The sequence below is a fragment of the Diceros bicornis genome, chromosome X, assembly GCF_020826845.1.
Source record: "Diceros bicornis minor isolate mBicDic1 chromosome X, mDicBic1.mat.cur, whole genome shotgun sequence".
NCBI classification, from domain to species: domain Eukaryota; kingdom Metazoa; phylum Chordata; class Mammalia; order Perissodactyla; family Rhinocerotidae; genus Diceros; species Diceros bicornis.
This window is the reverse complement of record NC_080781.1, coordinates 94,191,352-94,217,427: the sequence shown is the minus strand read 5'-3', so window position 1 is coordinate 94,217,427 and position 26,076 is coordinate 94,191,352. Positions and strand designations below refer to the sequence as shown.

At 42.1% G+C, this 26,076-nt stretch overlaps 1 protein-coding gene across 4 annotated transcripts in view; it reads left to right on the top strand.

The window, feature by feature from the left end:
• Positions 1-215: 215 nt before the first annotated feature.
• TRMT2B (tRNA methyltransferase 2 homolog B) overlaps positions 216-26,076 on the top strand; it is a 38,272-nt gene continuing 12,411 nt past the window's right edge. Inside the window, exons 1-6 of one of the 4 annotated variants that reach the window (XM_058536329.1) lie at positions 216-492; positions 6,222-6,462; positions 7,156-7,210; positions 8,544-8,678; positions 9,486-9,585; positions 11,246-11,316. In XM_058536329.1, the coding sequence (XP_058392312.1) occupies positions 6,242-6,462; positions 7,156-7,210; positions 8,544-8,678; positions 9,486-9,585; positions 11,246-11,316 (582 nt within the window). In that variant the 5' untranslated portion in view covers positions 216-492; positions 6,222-6,241. Of the gene's footprint in view, positions 493-6,192; positions 6,463-7,155; positions 7,211-8,543; positions 8,679-9,485; positions 9,586-11,245; positions 11,317-26,076 lie in introns of all 4 variants that reach the window. The other 3 variants (XM_058536328.1, XM_058536330.1, XM_058536332.1) reach the window with 3 other exon arrangements.

The window sequence follows — 26,076 nt, the reverse complement described above, 5'->3', positions numbered from 1 at the left end:
TTATGGCTTTGATGCCTGCAATTCTATCATGAGAAAACCATTCTTTTGGTTTAAAGGGTTAAACTTCAAGCACCCCTGAGATGGGTAGCACTACAGTGAGAATTTCTTTGGGATTTTCGAAGCTTATCCAGATCCACCAATGGGACGGTGAAAAGAGCAGGCAGTGGGCGGGGTCGCGGGGAGAGGAGGAGAGCAGAGAGTGGAAGGAAAGACGGTGGGCAATAGGGCGAGGAGTGCTTTTGAGGAAGGTCTCCAGAGAAGAGCCCCCGGCAAAGTAGGGAGGGGGGCTCTCCGAGACGTGCTGCCTCGGCCGGCGGACCCAGGAGGGACCCCCGGGTCCCGCGGCGCCTGCCCCGGGCTGGCTGCGTGCGCGTCGGGAGTGGAGGCGCCCTGCGCACCAGGAAGTGACTCCCCAGCGGCTGCGCTCCAGGCCGTTCGCTGGCCTTTTCGTGTGCCGCCTTAGGTTTGTAAGAAGATTTATTGGTTACGAAGGTAAGGAGGGTACATGGAGAGCCCGGAAAAACTGATTTAACTCTTACTGTATGGAAAACTCCTGCGCCCAACTGCCCGCGGGGCGGGAATTGAGAAGGCCACTGGGGTGGGGACGCAGACGGGACCAACGCTGGCGCTGGCTGCACAAGGTCACGTCCAGCCCTGCGACCGCCTGTGCTCTGACCTCCCCCCTCCCCTTCCGGGTCTCCCCTGGCTCTGCCGCCTGCCGAAGTTCAGTGGTAGTCTTTCCCAGTGTCTCCTGCTTGTTCACCCTTTCTACAAACACGGTGGGCAGAACTTGCCCAAAGAGGGGGATGAAGGGGCTGGTGAAGGGGTCTGATGGGAGAAGGAAGAACCTAACTGCACGAGGGCTGCAGTCAGGAGGCGGCAGTAAGCCCATCCGTAGGGCTGGTTTAGCCCGGAACTGTGTCTTGGGCCAGGCCAACTGAAGGAAGGCTGAGCAGAGAGTGTAAGCAGGACCCTTGTCTGTGGGTGAACATTTTGCTCCAAGGAGATCCTTGGCACTGCTCATTCAGACCTACCACCGAGTCTGGGATTTGAACCTTTCGTAGCGTTTCAGGCGTAAATAATCCATAATCAATCTATAAATCAAAATTAGGGTGAGTTTATTATGAACCAACTTTTGAGGACCATGGCCCAGGGCCTTCCTTCCCTAAGGAAGGAAGGGCACCGAAGAAGTGGGGTGTACAGAGCGGTTATATACCATCAAAGAGCATGTATCACATAGGATTGCAATGTCCCTTTTACAGTAGCCACAAGGTTGTCCTGTCAGATTGCCCTGCCAGAATAGCTATTGATAAACACAGCGGGGAGCAGGTCTGCTGTCTCGCTGGGCCTGGCTGGTGTCAGGTCTGTTGTCTCGAGCTGGGTGGTCACAGAATGAGTGCAGCAATCAAATCCTAGCCTAGGGAGAAATGCTTGTCCTTAAGGAAATGCCAGTGTGGGGGAAGTTGCATCCTTAAGGGCATTTACTCTTTTCTTTGGGACGTGGCAAAGCAGATACACAATGCAGGCGACAGGCCCTTTTGGAAAAACAAACTCAGGCGGAATTAGTTTTACCCCAAATGGCTTTCTCATGTGCTCCAATATATCTTATTGCTTGCCATTTATTTATCGTTAGCTAGCTATTCCAGCCCTAGAGAGTTAGTCTACCTTCCTATCTGGCAGCTCTGGGCCCTGGGTCCCCTTCGGATCAATTCCTGAGGCAGAAATAGAGCAGTTGTCACACACTTTTTTCTTTAACCCAAGCATTTTATTTTAAACAGGAAAAACTATAAAAAAAAAATAATCTTTTCTGTGAGCAAATGCCCCCTCTGACATCAAGAAACAAAGAAACATAACTCACTTTGACTGGGATTACTGTGCTGCCTTGAAACAATATAGTTCACTACAGAAATTACTAAATATGATGAAAGGCTCTTTATCAGGAGAGATGGCTGGTTGGCACCCTGAAATAGTAGGGTCCTATTTTAGACTAGATCTGATAGTTCGAAGGAAGAAACCTATATGGACAAGGGCCCTCCTGCTAGGGTACAGAGCAAGTGGAGCACAGTCGTGGTGGCAGTCACCAGTGAGAGGACCCACACACTCACAAAAAAGTCTAAATGTCGTGGGGTAGGGATAGCTGTCTTCAAATCCCTCAGGACTTGAAGGGACTCCTTCAAGTCCCTCTTCTGCCAACTCCCAAATGGGCCTGCAGTTTCCTTCATCCTTCTCTGCCAGCTGGAGGGACAGGGCCCCTCTCCTGGACCAGCACCACTCCCTCCTCAGGTTGTCTGCCCCCCCCCCCCAACCATTCTTTATTCTTTGTCTCCTTCCTCTTCATTCATTTCCTTTCTCTGGCTTTTGCTTTTCTTCATATCAAATACATAAGGTTGTCTCACCTTGGAAAAGTGTCTATCACAGGTCACACACTTTTGATAGTACTAGCAGGTGGTCCAGGGCAGGCCTTAAGCTCACTGCACTCCAGCAGGCACTAATGTGGAAGGTTAGGAAAGTTTTTTTTCTGTGTGTGTTGTTTTTAAAGTTTCCCACATAATTGTACTTATTCTCACAGCACTTGCATGCATTATTACATCTCATCAGTTTTGTAGGTTGGAAACGTTGAGACACAAGGAAGTCAAGTGATGTGCTTTGAATCAGAGCCTAGGAAAGAGTGATGACACGTGATGATCTGCAGTGTTAGGCATAGTCCTGAGCACTTCATATATATGAGCTCATTTAATTCTTACAGCCCTGAAAGGTAGGTGTTATCAGTCCTATTTTTGTAGATGCTGACACTGAGATTCATAGCGCCTAAGTAACTTGTGCAAAGTCACAGAGCTAGTGAGAAGCAGAGCTGGGATTAGAACATGGCTTCAAAGCCCATGTTCCTAATGACTTGCCTCTTCCTGGGAGTTGGGTGGAGGCTGCTATCATTAACACCTGAACTCTGGGCCACCTTAAATTTATTCTGTTAAAAATTTGAAATCCCCCCAAAGTGCTTCCATGCTGTGGCAGTTACTTTAATTAGTACTTTGTGAACATGCAAAATGGTATATGGGCTAAATTTTACAGCACTTGTGTCAGCATCCTCTAAGTTACCTAGTGATCATGGCATACTAATTTCACAGTAATAGAGGGAGCCATGGGAGAATCTTTGTTAATAAATCTGTTACATACATTGGGCTTTTAAATATATACCATTCTGAATTAAGGTCTGACTTGACATTGGGATGAAATCCAAGGTAGAGGGCAAGGGCAAAGAGGTAATTTCACAGTAGATCGGTAAGGTGTCCGGCCAAGTCCATTCATGTGTCCTGGGTACTCAAAAAAGTTACACAGCAATAATCAGGCACCATAAGGTAAAAAGGCAACAACACAGAGTCCCGTGTTGGAGGAAGAGATTCCTTCCTCTTTCCAAAGGGAGGCCCTCCCCTTGTTCTGACTCTTCAGCTTTTACCTCATAGTTACTTCCACTGTTCCTTCCTCCTGCACCCCTCCTTCAATATTGCCACCCCCACTGAGTCCCATACTGTTGTGGGAGATCAAGATTTGGCCACCCTGAAATATATCTCTTTACCTTGATTGTTTTCTCTGATGGACATTTGACCTCCCCCACTAACTGCCTAAAGAATTTGACATAGTAACTCCTTCCTGGAACAGATCTTCTATCTGATGGCTGTAATATAATGTAAAATAGATGTTACAATAGGAAATGCACCAACAAGCCCGTCTTATCAGAAGTTCTGTATCTCTGGCCACATTCTCTGGATGGCCCTGGGAGGAGTTGCCAGACAAACATTTACATTTATAAGGGAAATCTCCATTTGTAAAGGTATCTCCTTCTCTGTATTGGGAAGAGGGGGGACGACCTCATTTCTAGAAACTTATCAATGTGGAAGGTGAGGCCTTAAATCTGCATAATAACCTTACTCCTGTTTACTGTGCTTTAGTGGTAATCTCCTGTGGCTGACTCCCACCACCCCCAACATCCTCCTTTGTCATTGGCTGAACATGGTATTTAAGGCGAGAATTTCTGCTATTGTGTTGAGAAATGCAGTGTCCCTGGTTTCTCCCATGTGTACATGTTATTAAACTTGGTATTATTTTCTCCTGCTAACCTGTTTTGTTAATTATTTGGCCAGCCATAAGAACCTTAAGGGAAAGGGCAGAGGGGGATTCTCCCTCTTCCCCCAGACTGTCTTTAAACATCGTAAGTTATACTTAGCACGTACTGAGTTTTTGCTGGGTGCTGGATGCTGTGCTCAGAGCTTTACAAACATCATCTCTATTTAATCTCCTAAGTACTTTTTATGAATTATCCTTTATTTAACTCTTACAACCACTATCTGAGGGAGGTACTATTATTTTCTCCATTGTACAGATGAAAAAAGGAAGGTCAGAGGGAATAATTGACTTGCCAAAGGCCACCTAGCTAGTAAATGGTAGAGCCAGAGGACTGCCCAGGTCTGCCTGACTCTAGAGTCTGCACGCCTAAGATCTCAAACCTTCGCTTGTCCCTACTGCCTGCCACTTCCCATTACCTTGTTTCCCTTCTTTCTTTGGCCTCAGACTTACTGGATGTGTCAGTGGCTTCCTGAAAGGCATCTCCCTTGGCTCCCAAGCTCTGCACTCTCCTGGTTCACCAGTGTCTCCTCTTGCTCTCCAAATATTGCCTTTCTCCCAGCTTTAACCATTGACCTTTTGCTCTTTACTAAAAGCTTTTGTTTTTTTTATCTTACAGCTTGTACTTCTTAGAGACACTCCACCCGCTCTCTATCCCTGGCTTCTCTCCTGACTTGCAGCACTGCTTCTCTACTTACTTGTTAGACCTTTCCATTTGGATGTTTTCCTACCATTTCAATCGCACGCCTCAGCCATAAATTCACTTTTTTTTTTCCTGAGGAAGATCAGCCCTGAGCTAACATCCGATGCCAATCTTCCTCTTTTTGCTGAGGAAGATTGGGCCTGAGCTAACATCCATGCCGATCTTCCTCTACTTTATATGAGACGCCGCCACAGCATGGCTCGACGAGCGGTTCATCCATGCACGCCCAGGATCCGAACCTGCAAACCCTTGGGCCGCCACAGCATAGGGTGCGCACTTAACCGCTGCGCCACCGGCCCCACAAATTCACTTTTTATCAGCTTCCTTATTTCATCTTTATTTCTCTCCATAAAACCTCCATCACCTCACTGTTGCCTTCACAATAAAGTCTACATTTTATTCAGGCATTAAAGTTCTTCCAGATCTCACTTTGACATAACATTTCAGCCCTATTTCCTCTGATTCCTAAAATGAGCTACCGTTTTAGGCAGACCAGTCTAGCCAACAGTCCTCTAAACATCTGATTCACCACCTCCCTGACATCCTTTAAGACCCGGTGTATGGGGCCGGCCCCATGGCTTAGCAGTTAAGTGCGTGCGCTCCGCTACTGGCGGCCCGGGTTCGGATCCCTGGTGCGCACTGACGCACCGCTTGTCTGGCCATGTTGAGGCGGCATCCCACATACAGCAGCTAGAAGGATGAGCAACTGTGACATACAACTATCTACTGGGGCTTTGGGGGGAAAAAGGAAAAAAAAAGGAGGAAGAATGGCAATAGATGTTAGCTCAGGGCCGGTCTTCCTCAGCAAAAAGGAGGAGGATTGGCATGGATGTTAGCTCAGGGCTGATCTTCCTCACAAAAAAAAAAAAAAGACCCAATGTGCGGCCTGCCTACTGTGGGAAGCCTTTCCTGAGCACTCATTAGGAACCAAGCATATCATGTTATTTATTCTCTTTTCCTGTGTCCACACTTGATCTCCTCAATTAAATTGTAACCTTTGTAACCCCTCCTGTATCTAGTCTGGTGCAGTGCTTTGCACATAGTGAGCACTTACTGAATATTAGTTGATTGATTGGTTGTTGGGTGGGAGGGTAGAATATGGAGAGGGACTAGCCATAGGAGTGTATCTAGAGAGTTAAACTCTTTTACGGAGGACAAAGACTGTATTTTCCTCATCTTTTTATTTTGGGAGCCTAAGCCAGTGCTTAGCATGAAGTAATTCACTTCTCAGCAGGCCTGCTTTCACAGAGTGTTACTCTGTGCCGGGCATGGTGCTAGGTGCTGGGCTTCCACGAGGGTTTGCAAATGAATGAAGAGTTTGGGAATTGTGCCTCTCTTTCCCAACTTCTATATTTCTACCTTTCATACAGGTGAATCTCAGTGTTTCTGTGGTTGGCAGGTGTTAAGAGAAGAGTCCCAATGCACAGCCTGAGATGCTTCCTCTCCAGGGTGGGTCTTTTATCCAAACCAGGACTGCTCCCCTGGTGTGCCAGAAAACCTCCAGGTTGGTCACAGCTCTTTTTCGGCTCAGCATGTAAGGGAAACTTCACCCGCGTGATAGCCAAGAAGTGTCAAAGAGGACAGAAAAGTCAGAAGAAACTAAGCTATCTTGGACCACTGGATGGTTCCTGGCATGAAAGGTAAGGCCCAGGCTGATGTACTTTCCTCTTAGCAAGTCTAAATCTAGGACCTGCTGAAATTCTGTATTTCTGATGTAACTAATGTGTCATTGCAAAGATCTGAGAGGGCACCTGAGGCAGGATACCCAGGGCAAACTTGAACACATCTGAGGAATGTTGATGGAAATGCTTTGGGATCGCAGAAAATGTTCTCCTTGCCTTTATGTGTGTTTTTGGCAGAAAGGAGATATTAAACTGGGACCTTGTCTCCAGAAGGGTCTAAGGCAGGTATGCTGAAAACCAGGGACCCAGAGAGAGATTAGATGGATTAGAAATGAATAGTCTCATTGCGGCTATGCAAACACAAATATATCTCATTTTATGCAACAAATGTGTTTTCTAAATCAAATTATCTTTTAAAAGCATTAGGGAGGTGAGCTATTTAAAGGAACCCAGCAGTGAAGCCTTTTGTAATATGATTAATTACCTCCTGATAAGTTGGGATTTTTCTTATATTAGGTTTGCCCATCTGTTCTGCTTTGTTAAGTAGACAGCACCAAAATGTGCTCTTCTCCCAGACTATTTCTCCAGTAACATGAGAGCTAAAGTGCCAAGTAAAGTGCCAGAGAAAATGGTGGCAGGAAGTACTTATGCATAGTAGGTGCTCGGTACATATGTATCTAATAAATGAAGTGCCTGAATTATTTATTCAAGGCTGGCCGATGTTGTGACTCCACTCTGGAGGCTGTGCTATGAAGAACAGCTCAAGGTAGGGACCCAGCTTAAGTCTTTACTCCTCAGTTCCATCAGGTGAATGGTGCTAGACTTGGGGGAGGCTTGACTGGACAGCTCTACCCAGACACCAACGGGTCCATTAAACTCGCTAATATGCTAATGACTCTGAAATTTTAACTTTAGGCTAGTTATGTCTTCCAAACTCTAGAGCCATATATTCAAATGCCTGTTTCCTTTCTTCCTTGCTTTTTTGCTATTCTTATAGCTCTTTGTGTGTGAGTAGCAAGTGATTTTGCTGCTTCGTATATAGCTGCCCTTCTGACACGGTAGCCACTAGCTATATGTGGCTATTTAAATTTAAATACAGTCAATTCTGCTATAATGCTTGTTTTGAAAACGGAAATTTGTTTGAACGGATTGATATATTAGGGGGCAATTTAAACATAATGCAAATTTCATGTTTGCTTAGGAGTGATTTCGTCCGTGGGAAACACTAGATGAAAGAATAAAACTGCACCCAGCTGAACTGAGCTGCATAAGAATACATCGAATGAACACACACACACCTCAGACATCTACCTGCTCCCTTAGTTCGCTGAGTGTGTTATGAGCCACACCCATTCATACCTGCCGTGAGAACTTTCTGTTCCACTCCCATAACCCTCCATTCACCACTTCATGGTAACTCACAAGTAGACAGCCATTTCCACAAGCAAACTTCAGGTCTTTGTCAGGGTAAAGTACCATCCTTATTGTAGTATTTATACATTTCATAACCATTTAACCTGTGTAAAACTGTACTGCTTTTTAATTAGGTTCCTATCTTTTCTATGTGTGTTACTAATCAAGTTTTGTCATGTGTGTGCCCAATCCCATTTTCCCATGAGCTGTGATTTTTTTTGAGTGATTTGGCATAGCATGGTGTAGGAACGCTTATGTCACATTATAGCAGAGCTGTGTAAGTTAATGAAAATTTACTGAGATTAAAAATTCAGTTCCTCAGTCACATGAGCCACATGTCAGGCTCAGTAGCCACATGTGGCTAGTGGCTGCCATATTACATAGAACATAACACCAACATAGAACAGTTCCATTATCAGAGCAAGTTCTACTGGACAGTGCTGACATATAGCTTGAGTGTTCAGTCTGAAAGGTCAGATAAAATGATGAGCTTACACAAGAGCTCACTCTTGACCTTTTCCCAATACCTTATTAGGTCTGTTGCTGTTCCATCATTCTGGATTCCTTATCTGCTGAGACCATGACCCAAGAACCTGTGGGACAACCTTCTCTTATCCTGTTTGTTTTCCATTCTTTGAGGTGATGCTGCAAAAATCTTTTATTTCATTGCTTGTATTCTTTTGCAGGTTAAATTTGAAGCTCAGAAGAAAATTTTACAAAGACTAGAGTCTTACCTCCAAATGCTCAACAGAGTCAATGTGACAACAGCTGCACCCAAATCCGAGGGGCTCTGTTGTCTTCTCCATCCTATTATACCCTCTGTAAGCCCTCACCTCCCTATCCTTTATCTACCAAGTCTGCTTAATAGCTAATAATATCAACCAGCACTTACTGGGCACTTGCTGGGGACCAGGCCCTATGCTAAGTGATTAGCATGTATCATTGTCTCGTTTATTGTTTACAATCACCCTGAGGGGTAGGCACTGTCATTTTACAGATGAATACGTTGAAGCTCAGAGAGATTAAGTAATTTGCATAAGGACATACATCTAGAAAGTGCCAGAACTGAGATTCATACTTAGGTCTATCTGATACAAAGCCCACTTTCTCAACCACTACACTAATACCTCCTTAGAAAGATTTCAACCTTGGAAACCTTCTAATGAGGCCTCAGAGAAGCAGAATTTAATTTATGGCAGAGGTTGGCAAACAATGGCTCTTAGGCCGTATCTGTCCCACTGCTTGATTTTGTAAATAAAACTTTATAGGAACACAGCCGAGCTCACTTGTTTATGGATTGTCTATGGCTGCTTTCGCACTACATTGGCAGAATTGAGTAGTTGTGCCAGGGACCATATGGCCTGCAAAGCCTAAAATAATTTACTCTCTGAACCTTTACTGAAAAAGTTTGCTGACTCCTGCTTTATGGCAAGATTGGAACTCTTTCTACTATGGGGTATCTATGGAGTGTCTTGATCTTCTCAGCCATGGACTTTCACCTATGCCATATCTTTCCAACAAGCATTTATTTGTTCTCATTCAGAAAACATTCTTTCATTCCCTGTATTATTGTCCTCCTTGGTTTCATTTGACCTATTGTCCCTCTCCTGTCATTCTGCCTTCTCCAGCCTGTCATCGATGGCTATCGAAATAAGTCCACCTTCTCTGTGAACCGAGGTCCAGATGGCAATCCAAAGACCGTGGGGTACTACCTGGGAAGTTGGAGAGGTCAGTTGAAGGCCATGACTAGTAGAAATAAACCAAGGACTGAGAGGAAAGGGAAGAGCGCAGAGAACAGTGTCAGTGGGAGTAGAGAAGAGTGGGAAATAGCTTTAAAGGAGAAGGTTGAATGGAAGTCTTTGATGCAGAACATGATCACAAGGTTAATTGTGGATACTTTTCAGTGGGTAATCATTGTAACATAGTGCTAGGAGTCACAACCCTCTCCCTTTCTTCCTCTAAAAGCCATGTGCCTGAGGCCTAGTGAGCACTTAGTAAATGTTAATATTGTTGCTGCTGCTCTGTCATCATCATCCTTGTCATCATCATTTTATACTACTGTGGGAGATGAAAATTGGCCACCCTGAAATATATCTCTTTACCTTGATTATTTTCTCTGACAGACGTTTGACCTCCCCCAAACTGCCTAAGGGAATTTAACTCTGGGTGTAGACAGACTGGCAGGGTCCTCGCTATGCCCATTCTTAACAAAGTTCTGTTTACCAAACATTTACATTTGTAAGGGTATCTCCCTCTGTGTAGTGGGAAGAGTGGGGGATGACCTTATCTGTGAAAACTCTTATCAGGACGGAAGAAGAAGACTTAAATGTACATACTCTTGATTACTATAATTCCTGTCTCTCCAGCCACGTTCTCTATAGGGGGCCCTGCAAAGCATTAATCTGACAAACATTTACATTTCCCTCTTCATGTAAATTGTCTTCTTCCCCTCTGAAATCCCAAAACACCACCCACCCCCAACATCCTCCTTTGTCTTAAGCTGAAGATAGTATTTAAGATGAGAATCTCTGCCATTGTGTTGAGAAACTCAGTTTCTCTGGTTTCTCCCATGTATACATGTTATTAAACTTGGTATTATTTTCTCCTGCTAACCTGTCTTTTAATTATTTGGCCAGCCAGAAGAACCTTAAGGGAAAGGGCGGAGGGGGATTCTCCCTCTTCCCTGACACTACTCTCCGTACTGGGAGCAGTCTCCTCCTTGTTAGAGAGTCGCCTTTTCTATTTCACATCCCCATATCCCAGAAAACTAGAGCTTTCTGTGGTAAATCTGCTTTAAAGGAATTTGTAGGGGGTAGTGGTGAGTGCTTTTGAAGGAAATCACAATGGCATATTTCTGAGACTTAATTCCAGTATCCATTCCTGGATTCCATTCCTGAACTTTCTGTTTGCCCATTTTCAATAAATCTACGTGAAACACCATCATTTTATATTAGTCACACTGTTTAATATCCATATGCCCTAAACTACAGTTCATTAGGGCAGGTGCTTGGCTTTTTTTTTTCCCCCTGTGTGCTGAATTAAATGAGTATATGACGTCAGTGTTCTATTATTCAGTAACAGAAAAACAAAACCCATTACATTTTATTTCCCTCTTAAAGTCTGAACAGAAAGCAGACATTGTCATATTGTGCATTTGTGGCATGAGGCAAAATATTGCGTACTAGCTCCACTACAAATAAGCTTCTTAATGGCTAGCCCAGGAAACAGGTTTCCTCTGAAAAATGACCTTGAGCTTGAATTAGGTACTTTGCTTCTTCATATCTGCATATGCCTCTTTGAAGGAGGGAATTTGAGTTGCCAGACATTTTCTTCTAAAGAATCTTTTAGGAAGAAAACCATATAAATGAAATTCTTTTTCTTTCCATAGACAGGAACATCATCTGTGTACGATCTAACCTTCTGAAAAACATCCCTGAGAAACACAATCAAGTGTCCCAGGTAATAAGGAACAAGGGCTGGTTGAAGATGACCCAGGACATTGCAGTCTGTAACAGCAGCATCCCTGACATTTTAATCATAGAGCTGCTTCTAGTGCTACAGGGAGGGAGGGGCTCTGTTCTGAAACCGTACCTCTTGACATGGAGAGAACATTGCTACTGTTTCATTTCGGGGAGAGTGGAAAGGAGGAGAGAGAACTCAGTCCATTACTGCAAATGTCAAGCATCCAAGGAATTTAATAGGAGGGAAATATTAGGAAAGAGAGGTACTCATGAGGGCAGTATAGCAAGTGGCAGGTGTCTGAAATATTTGGAAGGCTAGCGTTTTTGGCAAAACAGAATTGAGAAATATCATGAGAGATGTAGGAGTGGTGGTAAGGGTCTACATCATGAGGTTGGCCTCTGACACATTTTTATATCCTTTTTCATGCACCCACTATTTATTGAGTGCCTGCAGTGTGTTGGGCGCTGTGCTAGGTGCTGGAGATCCAATGGTGACTCAAACAGACATGGTACCTGCCCTCATGAAACTTAAACAAAAAAAAGGCAGAAGCCTTGCTCATGAGGACTGAACAGCACTCCCAACTGACACTCTTGTTCCCTGTTAGTTCTTACCAGCACCCACCCTCCTAATGATTCAGGTTTCTGACACTTGGGTGGTACATTCTGATAGGCCACATCTTGACCTGCAAGATTTCCCTGCTAGGACATAGCTCCCTTTGTAGGATCATTCTCCAGAAATCCTACATGGCCCTTCTCAGCTTCTCCCATTCTCTTCAGTGACTATTTTAAAGTCTTACTTCTCAAATTTCCTACCTGACTGCCTTTACCCCTGCTCTTGGCAGATGACCGTGCCTGGTTCTTCACTGGAAAATTAAGGCCATCAGATGAGAACTCCCTTGGCTGCTTTTCCTACCATCTACCAATTTTGATGAAATCTTACCCCTCCTTTCCTCCTATCTCAGTGAAAGTGGTAGTAGGTCCTCCCCCTGTGCAAGGCTATCCTTCCTTGAAATACCGTCTTGGACTCATCTCCTCCCTCCCCAGGATGCTTGCTCCTTCATTACATACCCTCTTTGTCCTGTTTCTTTACCTCCTTCCCCCCACATCTGTCAGCTCTTTCAGTTCATAAACATATTAAATATCTCCAGTCTTTTAAAAAATTCTGATGGTACTTGCTTCTGCCCCCAACACTCCATAGAAATTGATCTTGTCAAAGTCATCAGTGACCTTCATTTTGCCAAATTCAATGGGAACTTTCTGCCCTTAACTTACTCAACTTTTCTCTGCCTTTGGCACCACTTGTTATTCTTATTTTCCTCCTTGAGACACTGTCTTTGGTTTCTGTGAAACCATTCTCTGATGGTTTTCCTCCCATCTCGCTGGCCACTTCTTAGTCTTTCTCATGGGATCTTTTTCTCCTCTCCTTTCCCACTATAACTGTTGGTGTCCCCCAGGACTCTGTCTTTGGTCTTCTTCTTCTTCTTTTTTTTTTTTTTGTGGTGAGGAAGATCAGCCCTGAGCTAACGTCCGATGCCAATCCTCCTCTTTTTTGCTGAGGAAGATCGGCCCTGGGCTAAGATTCGTGCCCATCTTCCTCGACTTTATATGGGACGCCACCACAGCATGGCTTGACGAGCGGTGCATCGGTGCATGCCCAGGATCCGAACCTGTGAACCCTTGGGCTGCCAAAGTGGAGTGCGCACACTTAACTGCTGTGCCACCGGGCCAGCCCTTTGGTCTTTTTTTTTTTTAATAATTTTATTTATTTTTTTATTTTTCCCCCCAAAGCCCCAGTAGATAGTTGTATGTCATAGCTGTGCATCCCTCTAGTTACTGTATGTGGGAGCGGCCTCAGCATGGCCGGAGAAGTGGTGCGTCGGTGTGCGCCCAGGATCTGAACCCGGGCCGCCAGCAGTGGAGCGCGCGCACTTAACCACTAAGCCACGGGGCCGGCCCTGGTCTTCTTTTTTAATATATTTATGGGAGATTGCACCCAACTGCAGCTGATGACTGGAATGACCACCTATAAATTGACAACTCCTAAACTTATATTTGCATTCCGGCTCCCTTTTGAACTTCAGGAGGTACGTTTCCAAAAGGCTACTGAACATCCTCACTTAGCTGTCCTGCAGAGCTCTTCAAATCAGCATTGCCCTAGATCAAGGTTTCTCAACCTCTGCACTATTGACATTTTGAATTGGATAATTTTTTGTTGTGTAGGGCTGTTAGGTGCATTATAAGATGTTTAGCAGCATCCCTGGCCTCTACCCACTAGATGCTGTTATTTATGACAACCAAAAATGTCTCCAGATGTCTCTTGGGGGGCACACTCGCCTCCAGTTGAGAACCACTGCCCTAAAGTTAACTAATCCTCTTCCCTTTCCAAGTGTGCTTCTTTTTTCTCACCCTAGTAAATAGTAGCACCATGTATGAGAAGCATCTAGACTCCTCTGTCTTTATCCTCCCTTCCTCCTCAGCTACATCTAATCAGTCTCCAAATCCAGTCAATTTTCCTTTGTAAAACTACCTTGACTCCACCTTCTTCTCTATTTCCACCACCATCATTACCACCACCACTCTATTCCAAGCTACCATCTTCTCTCACCTAGACTATTGCAACAGCCTCTAAACTGGTCTCATTGGTTCCAGCCCCCTGCCTCAGTGTATTCTCCACATTGCAGCCAAAGCTGTCCTTAAAATGCAAATAACCATACATGTGTATGCAATGCAAACACCATACATGTGTATGGTGATGGATGGTAATTAGTTTTTGGGTGGTGAACATGCTGTAGTCTACACAGAAATTGAAATATAATGATGTGCATGTGAAATTTATATAATATTATAAACCAATGTCACCTCAATAAAAAGATGCAAATAAGATTATACCACTCTCTTGCTTAAAAAAATATGCAGTAGTTGCCCAATAGCTTTAGAATAATGTTTAAATTCCTTACCTTTGCGCTTATGGATCTTCATGATAAGGACCCTAGCCTCATCTTCTGCCACATCCTCACCTGCTTTCCTCTTTCCATTCATATTGAACTTGAGTTACCCTGCCAGGCTGTCTCCTGCCTGAGTCTGTCCTCTCTCTAGAATGCCCTCAGTCTTCTTCACCTGGCTTCTACTTATGCTCTAAGATTCATTTCAAGTACCAGATCCTGTAGAAAACTTTATGTGACTCCTCAGTCTGATTAGGGATTCCCCGCCTCTGTATTCCTGCATCTCCCATTGCATATCTCCTGTTGTAGCACTTGTTACACCATATTGCACTGTCGTGTGTGGGTGCTGCCCATGCTGGACTGGGCTGGGGGGGGCGGGGAGCAGCAGCTGTGTATTATTTAACTTCGTAGCCTAGCACTTAACACAGATTCATACGCATAGTGGGTGCTCATCAAATGGTGAATGAATACCTCTTTGCAATATTTACCCAAATTTCTAGCCCTTCCAGCTTCTGTTGGGCATATTTCTGCCCTCCATATATATCCAGATGAATTCTTTCCCCCTGCAAAATTTGTATTGGACCTAAGATCCAATCCAGTAGGTCCTCAAATACAGGCTGGATGCCCATTGTAATAATAATAGTACCACATATATATATATAGCACTGGGCTGTTCTATTTTTTTATACCTTCTTGTCCTTTTCCCTGTTATTGGTAGTGACATTCCATTCCATTGAGATGATAGGATAACCCTAGCCTGCCCCGATTTGAGGTTTAAATATTTATTCTTGAGGCTTGAGTCAAAATGTGAATATTATGGGAGCTATCAGCCAGAGCACCGAGACCTAGGAAGCGGTCTTTAAATAAAATACTATCAAAGAAATATAAGTACATAGTTTTAAAAGTTAAATAGTACTAAAAGGTTAGTAAGGAAAAATGCCCTACCCCTCTTACTCTTGAGTCTTGCTCCCCAGAAACAATAGCAATTATTTTAGCTATTTCTTCTGGTGTTCCATATTTCTAAATAGTACATTATTTTGATATATCTTGATTTATCAAATTTACATATTAAATGTTGACTTCCAGTTACAGCATATAAGAATTTATCTCTCATTTTGTCTCTCCTCCCAAACTACCCTGCCTCTTATATCTTTATAGCACAATTTTTGGTTAAATTAATATTTAGTGTTTATATTGTTATGGCTATGTAGATATTCACTCTTGAGCTGAGTAGGTATACTAAGATTTTATTTTCCTTTATTGTATAAGTTTTTTCTTTCATTTTATATCGTGGAAACTTATGAACATATAAACGTAGAGAATAGTACAAGAAACCTCATGTACCCATTACCCAGCTTCAACAACTATCAATACGTGTTCAGTCTTATTTTATATGCACTCTCACCCACTTTCTGCCAACCCCTTTGGATTAGTTTGAGGCAAACTCCAGACATTATATCATATAACATGTAAATACTTCAGTGTGAGTTCTAAAAGAAAGGACTTAATTTTAGAGTTAGAGAGATATGGGTTTGAATTTTTTTATTGATGTCCTAATAGTTTATAACATTGTGAAATTTTGGTTGTACATTGTTGTTTGTCAATCACCGTATACATGTCTCCCTTCACCCCTTGTGCCCACCCCCTACCCCCATTGCCCCTGGTAACCACAATACAGTTTTCTGTGTCCGTGTGTTGGTTTATATTCCACGTATGAGTGAGATCATGCAGTGTTTGTTTTTCTCTCTCTGGCTTATTTCACTTAACATAATACCCTCCAGGTCCATCCATGTTGTTGCAAATGGGACAATTTTGTCTTTTTTTATGGCTGAGTAGTATTCCATTGTATATATATACCACATCTTCTTGATCCAGTCATCAGTCCAGGGACATTTGGGTTGCTTCTACTTCTTGGCTATAGTGAATAATGCTGCAATGAATATAGAGGTGCATAAGCCTCTTTGGATTGTTGATTTAAAAGAAAGGACTTAATTTTTTTAACTTAACTTCATGCCATTATCACACCTATAAATAAACATTTGTCTGGTAACATCATCAACTATCCAGTAAATGTTCAGATTTCGGACACCAATTTATCTCATAAATGGTTTTATTTTTATAGTTGGTTTGTTCTAATCAATATTCAAACAAGGTGTACACATTGCATTTGATTAACATATCTCTTCAGTCTCTTAATTTGTGAGTAGCCCTCCTTCTTAATTTTTTTGTCCTTGCAATTTATGTTTTGAAGAGACTGGTTGGTTTTCCTGTGGAGATTTTCACATTCTGGATTTTGATGATTGAATCCCATGGTGTCATTTAATGTTCTTTGTCCCCTGTATTTCCTATAAATTGGTAGATCTAGAGTGTTGATTAGATTCAGGTTTGATTTTTTTTGTTTTGTTTTTGGCGAGAATATTTTTATCCATCTATGTCTGATGGGCTCTCTTTTGGTGATGTTACACTTGAACACTGGGTTCAGGTATCAGCCTGATCCACTCATTAAGAAGTTCCGTGTCAGCTTTTCACCAAATGGTTTTAGCAGTCATTGGTAATCATTGCCTAAATCCATTATTTCACAAGGGGTTGCAATGTGGTGATATTCTATCATGCCCTCTTCATTTATTAGCTGGAATTCTAAAAATAACATTTCCTTATCAACTATTTGGTTATCCTGAGGTACTCATACAAGAAAGACAGGGTAAATCCTTGGTTCTTTCACTTTCCTCAAAAGGTGACCAGTTAAATTTGTTTCGGTATCATTATGAACTCATGGATTTTTAACATACTTGATACGTTTCAGTCTACTGCAGATACTATTTTTTTTTTTTTTTTTGGTACTCAAATTGTTCCATTTTTGGCCAAATGGAACCTCTTTAAGTTGCCTCAGAGTCCTAGATGGCCCTGATAATTCTGGAATGATAAAGATATTTCTAGCACATCTAGTCTATTTTCTGCCTAAGACCCGGAATCAGCCATTTCTTCAAGGAATCCTTGTCTCTTTTAGTGGGAAATGGTATTTGGAGGCCACAGTATGGGTGCTAGGGGTGCTCATTTAATACTGAGTTGGTCATATTTCAAGGCCTTTCTAGTGGACAGAGCTAGGGAATGTTTTTTTTAAAGAGAAAATATATCATGAGTTCATAGTGATATGTCCAAATCAAATTTAGAATGACACAGTTTTTACTTAAATCCTTTGATTTTATATATATATATATTTTAAAATTTTATTTATTTATTTTTCCCCCAAAGCCCCAGTAGATAGTTGTATGTCACAGTTGCACATCCTTCTAGTTGCTGTATGTGGGACACGGCCTCAGCATGGCCGGAGAAGCAGTGCGTCAGTGCGTGCCCGGGATCCGAACCCGGGCAGCCAGCAGCGGAGTGCGCACACTTAACTGCTAAGCCACCAGGCCGGCCCTGATTTTATATTTTTAATCTCTTGTCTCTTACAATGAAAATTTTAGTCCTGACAACATTAATGTAATTATTTATTTATTCTATCCTACTATATGTGTATATGTATATGTAATAATTTCAGAACAATAGTACCAATATTATTACTAACAAATGACTACTGAAAAGGGCCCAGGATTTCTGTCTAGTTCTTTTTGTCAAATTATTGTGCCTCTTAAAATCCTCTCTTTTAGTTAATCCAGTAACTTTGTACTTATCGATACACAGATTCTTTTTGTTTTTTTCATTTTGCTTGCTTCCAAATTTTAGAGATTGATTTTTCTCTTTGGTTAAATTTTGTTTTATAATTTTGTAAAATATTGACATGGTTCCAAAGTCAAGTCTACAAAATAAATGTACATTTAGAGAGGTCTAGCTTTCACCTCTGTCCTCTCTACCCAATTCCCTCCCTCCTCCTATGGGTAACAATTTTTATTTTTTTTGCTTATTTTAAAAAATGGAAAGATATTTTCCCTTTTCTTAGCTAACAGGTAGCGTGATATGGACACTGTTCTGCACCTTGTTTTTTCACTTAATAATATACTTCATTTTCTTTTATGGCTGCATAGTCCTGTATGGTGTGATGGATTTTACAACTTTTTGTTATTATTGGCATGAATAATTACCTCATTTTTCCATTGGTTTAGTTTTCTATGAACCTATTGCTTATTTTTTTCCCAAGTGCTCTAAGAGCTGTATCAAACATTCATCAGTATTCTCCATATAGTGAAAAACTTGGGTTCAGTTTTTTGCCTGAAGACCTGATTCTCAAAGTCTTCCAACGTAGGCTCCCGAGGCCTTCTGCATGGCTGTTATCCTGGGATACCTTTTGCTGCTCTCACATCTTGTCTCTCTGTTTCTTAGATCCCGTCTTCTTTTTTCTGGTTTACACCCTCATTTGGCTGGAGTACAACCTCCATTAGCTTCCTGAGGAAGGGTGCCTATGAGGTAAAGTTTTAGTCTTTGCATATCTATAAGTGTCTTTTTTCTTTCCTGACATATGACTGAGTGTTTTTCTGGATTTCAAATTCTAGGTTTGAATCATTTGCCTTTATGTTTGAAGACATGGTTTTGTTGTCATCTGGCCACCAATGTTGTGCAAGTCTAAACGCTACTTTAAGTCCTGATCCTTTGTAGATAATCTCTCCCCTCTTTTGTTCTGTAGAAGCTTTTAGGGAATCTCTATATCCCTGAAACTTCATGACCATGTGGGCCTTTTTTTTTTGTGAGGAAGATCGACCCTGAGCTAACATCTGTCAATGCTCCTGTTTTTGGTGAGGAAGACTGGCCCTGAGCTAACATCCATGCCCATCTTCTCTACTTTACATGGGACGCCGCATGTGCACTTAACTGCTTGCGCCACCTGGCCGGCCCCCATGTGAGCCTTTTTTTTTCATTCATTGTGTTGGGTACTTTCTAAACAGAAATGAACACTTTCAGATGTGGGAATTTTTCCTGTATTATTTCTTACCTCCTTCCCTTCGTTTTCTATATTCTCTCTATACCTCCTATTATTTGGATCTTGGACTTCATGGATTGATTCTATAATCTGTTACTCATTCCTTTCTTATTTTCTATCTCTTTCCTTTTTGTTCTCCTTTTTGTGAAATTTTCTTGACACAAATGCCAACATCTTATTGAATTTTTTTCAACTATCATAATAATTTTTGAAAGATTTTTCTTATTCTCTGATGGTTCCTTTTGTAGAATGTCTTGGTTTTTTTTTTTTAGTTATATAATTTAGTAATGTAATATATAGTGTTCTTTGAATTGTGTGTTTCCTGTTTGTTTTGGGCATTGTCTTTCACAATGGAGGCTTTAATCAGACAGCCAGTGTTACTTGGCTGACTGTTCATGTTTAAGAGTGAGGCCTTAAACTGAGTGGCACTTCAGCTTGAGTGGCTTTGTTGATTCTTGGCTTCACTGCTGGTGATAGTGGGGGGGTCCCCCATGTGTCTGTCTCAGGAGATCTTTACGCTGGGGCTATTTAGTTTCTTGAGAGAATCATCTCCAACTTTCCTCCCTGGCTGCTGGCCTTCTAGAATTGGGGTGTGGAAAGGGGGGGTGGGGTTTCCACCATTAAGAATGAAGATTTACATTGAATTTTTTCTGTTTCTACCCCTCCATCACTACCACTGTGCCTGGTATCTCCAAATTCAGAGCTTTTGTGAGTTCATTTTCTCCTGAGAAAAAAATCTCCAGTATCCTGCTAGAGGAAGATAGACATTCTTGGCAGGATGAGGATGCTTACCAGTTTTGTGTCCAGACTTTCAACCAAGCCCTTTTTTTTTAGCCCTGTACATTACTTCATCTCTGCCTCCTGCAGTACCTTCCACCTTCAAGTCTGAGTCTTCCCAGGGTTATGTTAGGCTTTACATCTCATCAGGTCCCCCTTTGTAGGCAATCCACGTGTAGCTTCCCTCACCTTGCTAAGTCAGTTGTCACTCCAACCTGCTTTCCATTTTCTTTATTTTTTTTAATTAATTAATTAATTTTTGTTTGTTTATTGTGGTAACATTGGTTTATAACATTGTATAAATTTCAGGTGTACATCATTATACTTCTCTTTCTGCATGGATTACATCATGTTCTCATGTTCACCACCCAAATACTAATTACAATCCATCATCACACACATGTGCCTAATTATCCCTTTCGCCTTCCTCCCTCCCCTCTTCCCCTCTGGTAACTACCAATCCAATCTCTGTCTCTATGTGTTTGTTTGTTGTTGTTATTATCTACTACTTAATGAGTGAGATCATATGGTATTTGACCTTCTCCCTCTGACTTATTTCACTTGGCATAATACCCTCAATGTCCATCCATGTTGTCACAAATGGCTGGATTTCATCGTTTCTTATGGCTGAGTAGTATTCCATTGTGTACATATACCACATCTTCTTTATCCATTCGTCCCTTGATGGGCACTTAGGTTGCTTCCAAGTCTTGGCTATTGTGAATAACGCTGCAATGAACACAGGGGTGCATGTATCTTTATGCGTTGGTGTTTTGCTTTCCATTTTCTAAGACTTCATTTAGTTTGCTGTTGTTGTCTTCTCTTCCATGATCTTTGTTCTTTCTTTCATTTACTCATTCAACAAGTACTATTGAGTACCTACAAGTGCCAGGCACTATTCTAGGTGCTTAGGATACAGCACGGAAGAAAATATCTGTGGAACTTACATTTTAGTGGGGTGGGGAGACAGATTAAAAAAAACATAAGGTAAATTATATGGTATGTCAGAAGGTGATAAGTGTGGCTACGGTCTGAATGTTTGTCCCCAACTTTCATATATTGAAATCCTAACCCCCAAGGTGATAGTATCAGGAAGTGGGGCCTTTGGGAGGTGATCAGGTTATGAGGGTGGAGCCCCCTCGTGATTAGGATTAGTGCCCTTATAAAAGAGACCCCAGAGAGCTAGCTTATCCCTTCTACCATGTGAGGTTATAGTGAAATATGGCTGTCAGTGAGGAAATGGGCTTTCACAAGACACTGAATCTGCGGGCATCTTGATCTTGGACTTCCCAGCTTCTAGAACTGTGAGAAATAAATTTCTGTTGTTTAAAAGCCACCCAGTTTGTGGCATTTTTGTTATAGCAGCCCAGTCGGACTAAGACAAGTGCCATGGGAAAAATGTAGCAGGATAAGCAGGATAAGAAGTTCTAGGGTTCAGGGAAGTGTGGGTTGTAATTTTAAGTGGGGTCAAGGTAGGCTTCATTGAGAAGATGATATTTGAATAAAGCTGTGGTTCTTAACCAGAGGCAGTTTTGCCCTGCAGGGGACATTTGGCAATATCTGGAGACATTTTCAGTTGTCACCACTGGGGGATGGTTGAGCGATGCTACTGGCATCTAGTGGGTGGAGGACAGGGATGCTGTTAAGCATCCTACAGTGTACAGGACAGCCCCCTAAAACAAAGAATTATCTGGTCCAAAATGTCAATGGTGCCGAGGTTGAGAAACCTCGGAGAAACCTTGGAATTAGGCCTTAAAGGAAGTGAGAGTGTGAGCCATGCAGAGGTCTGAAAGAAGAGCATTCTAGGCAAAGAGAACAGCCATGGCAAAGGCCCTAAGATGGGAGTGTGGCAGGCTTTTTGGAGGAACTGAAAGTAGGCCCCGAAGAGTAGGGTAAGATGGTTAACGGGGGCCAGATCATGTAGTGCCTCGGGGGTCATTATAGGGACTTTGGCTTTTATTCTGAGCCATTGGAGGTTTTCATGGGGGGAATGTCATGATATGATTTAGGTTTTTAACAGGATCACTGGCTGTTGTATTGTGTATGGATTATTGGGGGTAAGGGTAGAAGCAGGAGAGACCAGTTAGGAGGCTGTTGCAGTATCCAGGTGAGAGATGATACAGACCAGTGGTAGTAGCGGTGGAGGTGGATATATCTCGAAGATAGAACAACAGGATTTCCTGATGGATTGAATAAGTATAAGAGAAAGAGGAGTAAACCTCCAGGTTTTGTGGGGAGCAAGTGGAACAATGGAGTTACTGTCAACTGAGATGGGAAAGACTGTGCAGATTTGGAGAGGGAGGTTAGTGGTTCAATTTTGGAATGGTGCATTTGAGATACCTATTAGACATCTGAGTGGCTATGTTAAATTGGTAGTTGGACATGTTAGTCTGGGGTTTAGGTGTTAGAAATCTGGGAGTTGTTAACATGTAGATGTTCACTGAGGAAGTGAGAGTAGATAGGAGAGAGAAGAGGAACATGGACCTTACCTGGGGGCACTCCCATTTTAAGAGGTCTGGGAGAAGAGGGGAGCCAGTAAAGGAGACAGAAGGAGCAGCCAGTGAGGTGAGAGGAGACCAGGAGAGTATGGGGTCCTGGAAGACAAGTGAAAACAGTGAACCGAGGAGGAGGGGCTCATCAGCTGTGCCAAATAGTGCTGATAGGTCAAGTAAGATGAGGACTGAGAATTCACCCTTGAACTACGTAACAAGGAAGTCATTGGTAACCTTAATGTGAACTGTTTCGGTGGAGTGGGTGAATAGAAGGAGAGGAATGGGAGGCAGTGAATATATATAATTCTTTTGAAGAGTTTTGCTACAAAGAGGAGCAGAGAAATGGAACAGTGACTGGTGAGGAAAGGGGTCAAGAAGGTTCCCTTTCTTTTTAAAGGTGGGAGAGTAAGAGCTTGTGTACTGATGGGACTCATCCAGTAGTGAGGGAGGAAAATGATGGTGCAGGAGAGAGAGAAGGGAGAATTGGTGGAGCAATGAGCTTAAATAAGCTTATCTTTTTTTTATTCCTTTATTTCATTTTAGTAGGATTTTTAGGAGGACTATTCTGTTATTTTAAACCAGAAGTTCCCTTCACTCTTTTTTTAAAACTTATTTTTATTGAGATATAATTTATATATAACATTGTGTAAGTTTAAGGTGTACAACGTATTCATTTGATAAATTTATATATTGCAATATGATTACAGGCCTCTTCACTCGTAACACTTAGGCATTCCTATATAATAGGAGTTTCAGTCTCTATTTTATAAATGAAGAGGCTCATACAGTGGAGAAGGTATATTTCATGTTTACTTACCCATTATCTTCCAGGTCAGACTCAGTTATTCAATTTCCCATCCTTCCAGGACCTCAATGATGTTTGAATCTTGCTTCCAAAATACATTTCTTTCCAACCAGCCAGTAAACAACAATTGAACCAGTCTTTCTTTAAATCACCAACCTCAAAATTTGAAAAATATGTTCAATATAGTTAAGCATATCTTATAGTGCATTTATATGAAATTGTAGCAAAAGTGATCAAGTGCAGCCTTGATTGATTTTACCCTCTCAGGCAGCACTGTTTTTTTTTTTGTATAACTCCCCCTTCCATGGGTAATTTTGGATTTGTTTGAAAACATAGTGGACCTACAACACATGTATTATAAAAACAGAAGGACCTAGTAAATCAGTGTGTTCTGTTGTGGTAGCAACTGGCTTGTTTTTGAAAATTTTGGCTTTAGGCATTTTTGGTATCTCAACAACTAAATCAGGATTGCATTTGACTTGGAGGAAATGAAAGATCTGACTAAACGGTGGTGTTGTTGGCACCTGGTTATATGAAGAAATATAGAAGTGATAGGCTTACACTAGGAAGTTGTAAGAAAGAATGGAATCGTAGCAGCTTAGTAGTGTATTAGGAATTGCTGTCAGGAAGAATTCACAGAAATGGAAGGTTATTGTATTCCATAGTGTATATAGAATAAACTGAGATTCTACATACAAATAAAATACCTTTCCATTTCATTCATTCATACCTTCTTTCAATAATAATTATTGAGCACCTATTATGTGACATACTAAGGATATAACTCTAAGCCTTCCTGGAGCTTACTGTTTGGAATACAATGGATAGTATCCCTCTGTAAGGTTGCAGGGCAGGGATTGTGTTTTTTATACAGTCATGTGCCCCATAACATTGTGGTCAGTGACAGACCGCATATACGACAGTGGTGTTGTAAGATTAGTACCATATAGCCTAGGTGTGTAGTAGGCTATACCACCTAGGTTTGTGTAAGTACGCTCTATGATCACACAATGACGAAATTGCCTAACAACACATTTCTCAGAACATATCCCTGTCATTAAGCGATGCATGACTTTATCACTACATTAGTTTGCTAGGGCTGCTATAACAAAATACCACAGACTGGGTGGCTTAAACAACAGAAATTTATTTCCTCACAGTCTAGAGGCTAGAAGTCCAAGATCAGGGTGTCAGCAGGTTTGGTTTATTCTGAGGCCTCTCATCGGCTTGCAGATAGCCACCTTCTCACTGTGTCCTTACCTGTGCTTTGTGTGTGAGTGCATCCCTGGTGTCTCTCCATGTATCCAAATTTCCTCTTATAAAGGCACCAGTTACATTGGATTAGGGCCCACCCTAAAGGCCTCATTCTAACTTAATCACCTCTTTAAAGGCCCTATTGCCCAATAGTCACATTCTGAGGTACTGGGGGTTAGAACTTCAACGTATGAATTTTAGGGGGACACAACTCAGCCCATAACACTCTACCCTCTGACTCCCCAAATTTGTGTACTTCTCACATCCAAAATACATTCACTCCCATCTCAACAGCCCCAAAATCTTAACGCATTCCAGCATCAACTCTAAGTCCCAAATCTCATCTAAATATCATCTAAATCAAGTGTGGATGCGACTCAAGGTATCCTTGAGTCCTGAGGCAAAATTCCTCTCCAGCTGTGAGCCTATGAAACCAGACAAGTTATCTGCTTCCAAAATACAGGGTGGGACAGTCATAGGATAGACATTCCCATTCCAAAAGGGAGAAATGAGAAAGAAGAAAACTCAGAGATCCCAAGCAAGTCTGAAACCTAGCAGGGCAAATTCCATTAGATTTTAAGGCTCGAGAATAATCCTCTTTGCCTTGATGCTCTGTCCTTCTGGCTCTCCAGTTTCTCCACTGAAACCGAGGAGACAGGCTTGCCCCCCTGGGAACTGTCCCCTCTGGGCCTGCAGCAGCAGCCCTGTTGAGCTCTGCATCGCCTTTGGGGTTATTCTTCCGTTTTCTTGAAGGATAACACCTGTTCAAAGTCAGATCTGTTCTCTTGTCCTTTGGAATCCAGAAGTCCAATAGCCTTCCTTCATTTCATCTTGTCTCTGCCCCTTTAATCTAAGCTGGCGGTATTTCTGCTGATATAACCCCATCTCTGTTCCTGGCTTCTGCTGAGACGGCTGATTGGATCCATGAGTCACACCTATAATCTCTTTGTCAAAAGATTGTCCGGCCAAAACCTTTGTGTTATCTCCTGAACATGCTTTCACATTTTGTTCTATGGATAGGCTGAGATTTTTCCAAATCTTCAAGTTCTGGTGCCTTTTTGCTTAACAATTTCTTCAATGTATTTCTCTCCTCTTGCATTTGACTATAAGCAGCAAGAAGAAACCAGGCCACACCTTCGACACTTTGCTTAGAAGTCTCCTCAGGTAAATGTCCAAGTTCTTTGCTACTTTATAACAAGGATCAACATTTCTCCAGTTTCTAATAATATATACCTCATTTCTTTCTGAGATCTCACCAGAATCACCTTTAACATCCATATTCCTACCAACAGTCTCTTCAAGAAAATCTAGGCTTTTTCTAACGTACACCTCAAAATTCTTCCAGCTTCTACCCATTCCCAGTTCCAAAGCCACTTCCACATTTTTAGTTATTTGTTACAGCAGTACCCCATTTCTTGGTACCAAAATCTGTAATTAGTCTGCTAGGACTGCCATAAAGAAAGGACCACAGACTGAGTAGATTAAACAACAGAAATTTATTTTCTCACAGTTCTGAAGGCTAGACATCCAAGATCAAGATATGGCAAGTTTGGTTTCTTCTGAGGCCTCTCTC